The sequence below is a fragment of the Otolemur garnettii genome, unplaced genomic scaffold, assembly GCF_000181295.1.
Source record: "Otolemur garnettii isolate 467f Iridium unplaced genomic scaffold, OtoGar3 scaffold00086, whole genome shotgun sequence".
NCBI lineage: Eukaryota > Metazoa > Chordata > Mammalia > Primates > Galagidae > Otolemur > Otolemur garnettii.
In genome coordinates this window covers 2,326,511-2,336,717 of record NW_003852481.1, presented here as the reverse complement: position 1 = coordinate 2,336,717, position 10,207 = coordinate 2,326,511, and the positions used below count along the sequence as shown (strand labels likewise).

General features: G+C 43.8%; 1 protein-coding gene across 1 annotated transcript in view; it reads right to left on the bottom strand.

Moving 5' to 3' along the window:
* FDX1 (ferredoxin 1) overlaps positions 1–10,202 on the bottom strand; it is a gene marked incomplete at its 5' end in the record, with an annotated part of 33,989 nt that extends 23,787 nt beyond the window's left edge. Inside the window, 2 exons of the mRNA XM_012808140.2 lie at positions 2,007–2,131; positions 10,177–10,202. Of these exons, the coding sequence (XP_012663594.1) occupies positions 2,007–2,131; positions 10,177–10,202 (151 nt within the window). The remainder of the gene's footprint in view (positions 1–2,006; positions 2,132–10,176) is intronic.
* Between the last annotated feature and the right edge of the window lie 5 nt (positions 10,203–10,207).

Here is a 10,207-nt window from a genome sequence, read left to right as displayed (position 1 = left end):
GCCATTTTTTTGGTTGCAGCCATCATTGTTGTTTGGCGGGCCCAGGCTGGGGATTCGAACCTGCCACCTTACGTGTATGTGGCTGGCGCCTTAGCCGATTGAGCCACAGGCGCCGAGCCAACAGTAGTGATTTCTGGCAATTTCAGATATGCCAAAGAGAAGCCAGAAAGTGCTTCCTTTAAGTGAAAAGGTGAAATTTTATCACAGGAAAAAACATACACAGTCCAGGGTTATCCACAGTTGCAGGCTCCCACCAGAGTTCCTGGAACAAACGCCCTGTGGATAAGGAAGGACTAATACACTCCCTTCATTGGTCAAAGATTAATTCAGTGAAACTAAGTTTACTCAAAAGTGTAGCTGAGTACGAACTCATATGAAGATCATTTATGTGTAAGTTTTATAGTATAAGTAAATTATCAACGGCTCATGTCTGGAATCCCAGCACTTTGGGAGCCTGAGGTGAGAGGCTCATTTGAGCCCAAGAATTCAAGGCTGCAGTAGCTATGATCGTGCCACTGCTCTCCAGCCTGGGTGACAGAGTCAGACCTGTTTCTTTTTAAAAAAAAAATTACCAAGGACTTCTTTCACCTAGATGTTGAATCATATGAAGCTTTTAAGAATACACCTGCAAAATTTCCCTCTTTCCTGGTGCTATCTAGGATAGAACACAGATCTCTACACTTTTAAAAATTCTGTAAAGCAATTCTGAAACCCAATCCCAGCCAAAAACCACTGCATTAAACTACATGACTCCTTAAAATTAGGATCATATCAACTATTTCAATGCCTAATTTCTATAATAGGTGTTCACACAGAAAAGACACTTCTTAGAGAAAACAGAATACAGAAAAGGCGGAAGCCTGGGAGTCAGACTTAGTGAGAACCTCAGCCTCTCATTTGCTGCATGAATAACTAGGGGAAAATTAATTTCTCTGAACCTTAGTTTCTTCATCTATAAAATGGAGGATTAAAAAAATCTACCGCAAATAACATTTGCTGGAATACAGTGCACAAACACTAGAGTTGTAATTACCTTGAAAGAAATTACATTTAGATATTCAGCAAATATTACTGACTTCCAAGACTAATAAAAGTATACTGCAGGAAGTTATCTGAGCGACTCAAAGCCTTCCAAGAACTTGGAATCTAACAAGGGAGGGGCATTCTCTCTGAAAAGGAAAACTGTTATGAGAGTTAGAATGCAGATTTACTGTTATCAGGAAAAGGGGAGGAAGAGAAATTAATTCTTACCTAGAAATGGTTCTTAAAAGTGCAAAGTCCACTGTGCCTTGAATGAAGCACAGTTAGCTGTGCTTTTTGGACCTTAATTGTGGTTTGCAGCTCTCAAACCCCACCGCGTATCAAATCACATGGACAGCTTGTAAACACAGCGCTGGGCCCTCTCCCAGCAGACTTTCTGACTCAGCAGGTCTGGAGGGAGGTCTGAGACTCTGGGAACACTGCCGCCAATAATGGTCAAGGGAACCCTCTCTGAGAACCACTATTCTAGACCGACCGTGCTTGAGCAGAACAGCAGGGGCCAAAGAACTGGCAGAGTGGCAGTGCTGGAACACGGGCCCTGTGTCTGGTGGTGACGGAATATGGCTGGAAGTCTGGAAGTGAAAATTTTCTAAATGAAACACTCTAGGATCAGTTACCCTTCCTAGGAAGGTGAGCTGACATTCACGATTAAGATAAAACTATTTCACTACCCCTCTGTGATAGGACACTCTCTCTAACATGGTATCTTTTAACTCCACTCCCTATTCCCAGATTTGCATCACACAGTTAACCAGGAAGGTAATTAGGCCACAGTACATTTCTGGTCACAGAGTTACTGAAATGTACAAAGAATAGAAAAAGTGTCACTCTATTATTCTTAATAACACTAACACATCCTGAATTTTAATATTTTATGTAGCATGCTATAGGCTAAAATTTTTTTAAAAGGTTGAAACCTATTCAATAGTATCATTTATGAATTTTAGGAAATGTCCCATACTCACCAAAACCATCAATGTCTAGATTATTTTCAACCACAACATCCAGCAGAGAGTCACCAACTTTCCCTTTGGCTGTTATTGTTTCACCATCACGGTTTACGAAGTGGACTGTTACTTTATCTTCTGAGCTGGAAAAGAAAGTAGTCCTTTGGTATTTTTGGTAATTTCAAATATAACTTTAAATAATTGGCTTAAGCACCTGTAAGGTCACAATAGAAGTGCATGCGCGTGTGTGTGTGAACATGCTCTCTGACAATTTTATCTTTTCTTTCCAAAGCAAGACCCTGCAAATCAAAGAATTATCTTCCTGCCTACCGAGTGACAAGCTCTACCCCTGAAAGGAAACGGCAGCCACCACCTGGCCAAGGCCCCATGGTGGGCTGCACTTGTCTCTCATTGGTGGCCACAGCTATATGAAAACATGTGACAATCACTCAAAAAGTCTATTTTACTCTCACAGGATTATGAAAAAACATGACCGTGACCCTAAAAGCCTAGACAGGGCTGTGGCAAAGGGAGCTTTAGAGAAGCAGATCAGCCATCATAGGGCAACTGCTGTGCAGGTAACGGGCAGGTGCTGCTGCGCACAGGCTCTGCTGGTTTTCTGAGCATGTGAACAACTCACTTCAGTCCACACTATACACTCAAAAGTCAAAGGGACCAGGAAAAGCTTTTCTTTTTCTGTAGGAAGAAAAATAAAGGGCAGAGCCTGTGGCTCAGTGTGTAGGGCACTGGCCTCATATACCGAGGATGGGGGTTCAAACCCAGCCTCAGCCAAACTGCACAAAAAATAGCCAGGCGTCATGGCAGGCACCTGTAGTCCCAGCTGCTCAGGAGGCTGAGGCAACAGAATCACCTAAGCCCAAGAGTTTGAGGTTGCTGTGAGCTATGACACCACAGCACTCTACCAAGGGCAACATAGTAAGACTCTGATCAAAAAAGAAAGAAAAAGAAAAAGAAAATACCTCTTTGTGTGTTGTGGGTTTGGGGGGGTTGTTTTGTTTTTGTTTGTTTTTTGAGACAGGGTTTTACTGTGTTTCCTGAGCCAGAGTGCAGCAATGTCATCACAGCTCACTATAACCTCTAAGTCCTGGGCTCAAGCATCCTCCTGCTTCAGCCTCCCAAGTAGCTAGGACTATAGGTGAGCAACACCACACCTGGCTAAGTTTTTTACTTTTTGTAGAAATGGGTTTTCATTATTGCTCAGACTGGTTTCAAACTCCTAGGCTCAAGAAATCCTCTAGCCTTGGCCTCCCAAAATGCTAGGATCAGAGGCGTGAGCCACTAGGCCCAGCCACATTTTATAAGATATTACCTATCTTATAAAATTTCTTTCCCGTCTCACAAACATCACTCCAAAACGTGAGGAGTGAAATTATACTATCAATTAGATCTGTAACTTCCACTATTTTAATTTTTACTTGTAACTGAAAAAGATTCACTTCAATTTAAACTACTTATAATTTTCACTACTACCAACAGATGGCAATAGTCCATCAAGGGAAACTTCACTTGATATAAGTAAAACTCAGCAAGCGCTCATCAATACATGAATATGGATTAATATAAAGAGGTCTTACAATTAAGTTCACAAACTTACCACTATGTGCTTCTGTTGGTGGCACTGTACAAACAACTCTGTAGGTTTCACAACCTTGATATACCAGTGTCTCACAGCTGTGTTGTGTCAACATGTGGTGGTGTCCTATCTAGCGGTGTCCATTATTTTTGTTGTGCACTTTTGTGTGCTGTTGTTACAATGTCAGAGCTTGAATCAGAGCAATGAACAAACACTAAATTGCTCATTAATTTGGCAAGAGTGGAAGTGAAATCAGAGATGAGTTAGTCCAAGTTTATAGGGATAATTCCATGAAGGAGATGGCAGTGTACGAACGGAATAAATGTTTTTCTGAGGGGATGAAGAGAGGTCAGGGTGGCCAGTAACCAGCAGAACTGATGAAAACAGTTTGCAAAAATTCATCAGAGTATGCATCGAATCATCAGCCCACAGGTGAGAAGCCTAACAAACCAACTAAACATTGTATAGAGCAATAGTCAGGAAAATTTTAACTGAAAACTTTGGCCAACAACTCATGCCCACCTCATGTGGCACTGTCGGTGAGGGAGTTGTTATCCAGTAAATAACTGTATTGGAACACCCTCCCTACTCACCTGATCTGGCCCCCAGTGACTTTTTTATTTACTGGAAGATAAAGGAAATATTGAAAGGAAGATATTTTCATGACATTCAGGACTTCAAGGATAATGCAATGACAGCTTTGATAGCCATTCCAGAAAAAAAAGAGTTCCAAAACCGCTCTGAAGGGTGGACTAGACGCAGGTGCTGATGCACAGCTTCCCAGAGGAGTACTCTGAAGGTGAGTGTGTGATGACACTCAGCAAGGAGGTATGCAGCCTTGTTCTAGGATGAGTTCATGAACTTTATTGTCAGACGTCCTGATATGCCCTATTTGTACACTATGGAGTAATATGGAGGCTTTAAAAAAAATGGTGATCTAGTATCTTTTGTAATGACATGGATGAGACTGGAAACCATTCTTCAAGGCATCACAAGAATGTTTAAACAAACACCAGATGTGTTTGTGGGACCAGTGGATCAAGGCTGTGCGCACCTACAGAAGACTCAACAGAAATCACGGAGGTGGAAGGGAGGGGAGAGAGCTGGTAAGTTCACACCTAGCTGGCACTTTCTGGGTGAAGGGCACACTTACTAACCTTGACCCAAAATACACAAAAGCAAATTTATATAACCAAAACAAGCATACCCCTGTGATATTCTAAAATTTTAAAAAATTTAAGAAAACAAGTGAATATTGCCCAAGTGAACATGACATACCTGCCTGGGGAGTCCGGTGATGATGCTATTCAGAGTGGTGCCCTCGGCCCAGGGACCACCGCTTAGGTCATGGGGACAGAATGTTTAGAAAACTGATCTGACCAGGAACTCACCTTAAGCTGACCAGGAATATTGCCTTAAGCTGTTATGTGGAGTGTTCAAAGAACTGAGAGCTGGAAGCTGATTAAACTGACAGAGCATATCGTGTGACTATTCGGGATCCTGTCTGCTAATAAGTGTTGGTCACTTTGGCAAACTTGTGTCTGAGATTTACTTTCACGATAACTACCTTTTGGGTGCGAGGTGACAGTGAGAGCCGCACAGCCCTCCCATACTTCAGCAATTGCACATAACTACCAAAAGGCCTAACCAGATAGAACAATTAACTGTTGACAGCCAAGAAAATTATTGACCATTATATATTCATAATGTCCCCAATCACTTTACTAAATAATCTTATTTATGTTAAAACCTTTTGTTAATTCTCTTTTCTTTGTGCAAAATTAAGTCTTTTGCAAGAGAATTTTTGTTTCCAAAAAAGAGAGGAAAGAACCATAAAAAAAATAACTTCAGAGCTAAAAAAATTCAGAACTATCAAGTACAGTTTTATCATCTTACAAACGAAGAAAGTGAAGCACCTGACTGGATAATGCCCTCTCTGATATTACAACACTGAATAAAAGTGAATTCTACTAATTAAAAATTATCAAAAGTACACATATAAGAATGTCTCTCAAAAGGGCCTGTGCCCTGGAATTTCTTCTAGTTGCAAAATAAGTGCTTTAAAGCTAGTATTCCCAAACAGGATTCGTGATCCAGTTTTTTCAAGGAAGAATGGCTGAGAATCAAGACACCCTGGAGACAGAAGGCAAAACACAAACTACGCAGGGACAGAGAAGGCACCGACCTAGGAGGTGCACAGAAGGTAGAATGAAGCTTTCTGTTTGGTTTTTTTTTTTTGAGACAGAGTCTCACTTGGTCTCCCTCTGTTGAGTGCCGTGCTGTTACAGCTCACAGCAACCTCAAACTCTTAGGCTTAAGTGATTCAGCCTCCCGAATCTACAGGTGTCCACCACAGCACCCAGCTATTTTTTTTGTTGCAGGTGTCATTGTTGTTCACCTGGCCTCTGCGGGGTTCAAACCCATCAGCCTCAGTGACGTGGCTGGCGCTGTAACCACTGTGCTATGGGCACCCGGCCAGAAAGGTTTTAATGATCTACTACCTACATAAGGCAAATTGAGAAAGAGGAAAGAAGTAAGGTTGAGATTTCCAGCTCCGGCAATTAGGTGGTACAGTTTAACCTAGAGAGAAGGACGGGTGGTGCCTGTGGCTCAAAGCAGTCGGGTGCCGGCTCCATATGTCACAGGTGGGAGGTTCAAACCCAGCCCTGGCCAAAAACTGCAAAAAAAAAAAAAAAGAGAGAGAGAGGAAAAGGAGCTTTGGGGAAAGCTGAAATGGCTGAAATGACTGCAAGTTCAGACATGCTTAACTTAATAATGAAAAGTGTCAAATAAGAATGTCCAGAAGCTGAGTCCAAGCCCAGCAGGGAACTCCACAGATTTGACATCAATAAATGCCTGTTAGCTAGAGCAACGGAAAGTACAACCGAAAGAATTCCATCATTTATACACACTACTGAAAGCCACAAGTTGTTTAGGACTGCTGTTAAAGATGGACAGCTCCACGAAAAACTGCAGAATAAGAGTATTAACAGGCTCGGCACCCACACCACAGTGGTTACAGCACCAGCCACATGCACCAAGCGTGGTGGGTTTGAACCCAACCAGGGCCAGCTAGACAACAAGGACAACTGCAACAAGAAAACAGCCCAGCGTTGTGGCGGGGACCTGTAGCCCCAGCTACTTGAGGGGTTGAGGCAAGAGAATCACTTAAGCCCAAGAGTTTGAGGTTGCTGTGAGCTGTGATGCCACAGCACTCTACTGAGGGTAACATAGTGAGATTCTGTCCCCAAAAAAACAGAGTATTAACAGATTTACCAATGGATAGGAAAGGAAGCAGAAATGAGAGAGGAAAGGAAATTCCGCAGCTGAAAGACTATGGAACCTGAGTCAGAAAACAAAGGAGCTGGCCTGAGTTCTAACACATTCACTGGACAAACACAGGAAGCTACTTACTGATGGGTAAAAGTGTTTAATAGTGACTTCATCGACCTGTGATTTGAGGAATTTAATTTAAAGAATTACAAGAGGGCTGGGTGCAGTGGCTCAGGCCTGTAATCTTAACACTCTGGGAGGCCAAGGCAGGAGGATCTGGAGCTCAGGAGCTGAAAACCAGCTGAAGCAAGAACGAGACCCCTTTTCTACTCCCAGCAGAAAAATGAGCCGGGGCGTTGTGGCAGGTACCTGTAGTCCCAGCTCCTCAGGAGGCTAAGGCAAGGAGAACTGCTTGAACCCAGGAGTCAGAGGTTGCTGTGAGCTAGGCTGGCTCCAAAGCACTCTAACCTGAGCAACAGAGTGAGAGTATGTCTCCACAGGAAAAAGAATAAAAAAAGAATCACAAGAGGGGAATTTAAAGAGAAGATTCCTGGGAATACTTTTTCCTTAAGGCAGTATATGCATGTACTTTACTCAACGAACTTTACTCAGTCATATTATTAACAATTGGTAGTGGTGAGTTTGATAAATTTGTTTTCTCAATTCAAAAGACTAGCAAAAGATTTTAGCTGATCCCAAGAAGGATAAGATTTCATGCAATGAAAAATAAATATGGACTTGGTGCCTGTAGCACAGTGGTTATGGTGCCAGTCACATATACAGAGGGTGGCAGGTTCAAACCTGGCCAAGGCCAGCTAAACAACAGCTAAAACAACTGGAAAAAAAAAAAAAAGCCAGCTACGTGGGAGACTGAGGCAAGAGAATCGCTTAAGCCCAAGAATTTGAGGTTGCTGTGAGCTATGATGTCACAGAACTCTACCAAGGGTGACAGAGTGAGACTGTCTCAAAAAAAGAAAACCAAATATGATGGTTCGAAATCCTCTATCACTACCAGTTAATCAGCCATGACCATGAACAACTATTTTCTATATGTGTTAGCCTTTCGCTCACCTTCTTACCTTCACCATTCAGCCCACTTGACCACAGCACACATTTTAACCAGGCTGTCAGGGGTTGCCATTGTACCCAGAGTCAAAGCAGGAACGAGTGACAGGAACGAGTGACAGCTGTGATGCCTACCGGAGCGCAGCCTCAGGCCCCGCCGAGGATTCCCTACTTCCATAAACCCTTCTCACCTCTTCCAATAAACTATGGGCTCAAGGATTATCAACCATTACAGTGCTCAGAAAACAAACAAAAACTACTGGAGTTCTACTCCAAGTTGTACCATCTACTTAATATGAAAATTTTATTCCTATTTATCTACCCTCCCTGGCTTACAGATAAAATCGTCTTAACAGTCAAGCAAAATATGTGACATCCCTTTGCAGCCTAAATCACTGCAAAACACAAAGGACTGTTGTCTGGGTTTTTAAGAGCAAAAGGAGTTTTTTGACTCTCAGTTACCGATAGCTGATCTAATGGTTAAACAATATCAAAACAACAGCTTCTGGAATGGCTCTATGCAATAGAACTTTGCACGACAACAAAGATGTTCTCCAAATACTTGCACTGTCCCCATACTAGCCATGCGCAAATCCTGAGTACCTGAACTGCGGCCACTGGGAAACTGAATCTTTCATTGTATTTAACCTTAATTATCTTAAACATCAAAAGCCCTGTGTGGCTAGTGGCTGCCACACTGCACAGCAGAAGTCTTAGATAAGCACAGCTGGCAAACAGGTGCAGCTCCAAAATCTGTGATAGGCAGTACAAGGCCATGGTTAGAAACTGCGCCAAAGACAGGAAGGCAGGACTGTGAAAGAACAGAACGGAAGTGCTCCCCTTTAAAGCAAGGTGACATACCCAAATCCAAACACTGAATCTGGGGGAGATAATTTCCATTTACAAAAACATTCGTGTTCCCTTAAAGACCAGTTACACAAGTTATGTTCAGTAGCTCCCCAGTTTATCTAGTTTTTCCAAAATGCTCCCGTAGGAGAAAGCAAGGCATTCTCACTGAGAGGCAAGGAAGGGCAGGGGAAATAGGAACAGAGAAATCTCGCTTGCCAGTTTGATGAAAATATTCATCAAATATTGGCTGCATTAATGTACACAGCTATGATTTAATAAAAAAAAAAAAAGAAAGAAAGAAAGAAATCTGGCTTGCCTAGATTTCTATGGTTTCCTTCACAGTTGGTGTAAGAGAATCTTATTGAGCATAACAGGATTAAGGCGGAAAGGTAAGTCCTAGACTCTGTTCCCAGAGACCTTCTCAGTAAGACACTCAGAAAGGCAACGTGCAAATCCAACACACTCTCCCTGTTCTTGCTTCCTGCTACACTTCTAAAGAGCTGTTGGGAGATTATGCAAATCTCCACCATGTACTCTGTGAATACATTTTATCTCTACTATATCCAGCAGCACCGTGTCTTTGAAAACAAATACGCCCAACAATACAAAAACATCCACACATTTGGGGGAAAACTTTCCACATCTCTTTCAACATTTAACACAAAACCCTCTTTCGGTACGTGAGTCTCAGGGTGCGCTGCTGCTGACTGGGGGCACTTACTGACCCAGCACTGTCTGCCAGGCACAAGACCAGCTGGATCTCCCGTGTTACCTCATTTATTCTTCCAAAAACCTTTCGAGGCCTCTACTATTGTTATCCCCCATTTACAAATGGGGAAATGGGCATTTCTAGGGACTGAGGGTTAGACAGTATGTGCAGAAGTCCAGTTTAAAGCCCTGCCTCACCCGCTCCAAGGACTTCCAACCCTTTAACAACGAGAAGCGAGCACACAGCGCGGCACAGGGAATGGAGTGTATTCTACCAGGACACTATCTGAGTAAAAAAAAAAAAAAAAAAAAAAAGCTGGGGGCGGAGTCTAGGCACTGCAGCACAAAGGCCCAGAACTAAAAGGCCAGCAGGAGTGTCAGGCCGAGACAGTTGGAGCACGGAGAAAGGTCACTGCCGGCTGCGAGCAGAGCAGGGGCCAGATTCCAGCCACGCCACAAGGACGACCCGCCGCAGTGACGCGCCAGCTTTCCCGAGGGCAGCGAGGGGTCGGGAAGGGAGCTCGGGGGGTCCGGGGCCGGGTCGCCCGCTAGGCGTGGAGGTTCTGAGAGGAAACTCCGCAGGGCGGCGGAAGGGAGGCAGCGACGCCACCGAGCGGCCACCGGGCGCCGCGAAGGGCGCGCGGAAGCAGCGGCTCGGGAGGCGGGAGCCCGGCCCGCCCGCGCAGCCCCGCGCCTTACCTGCTCCGCGCCCGCGCGGACACGCTCAGCG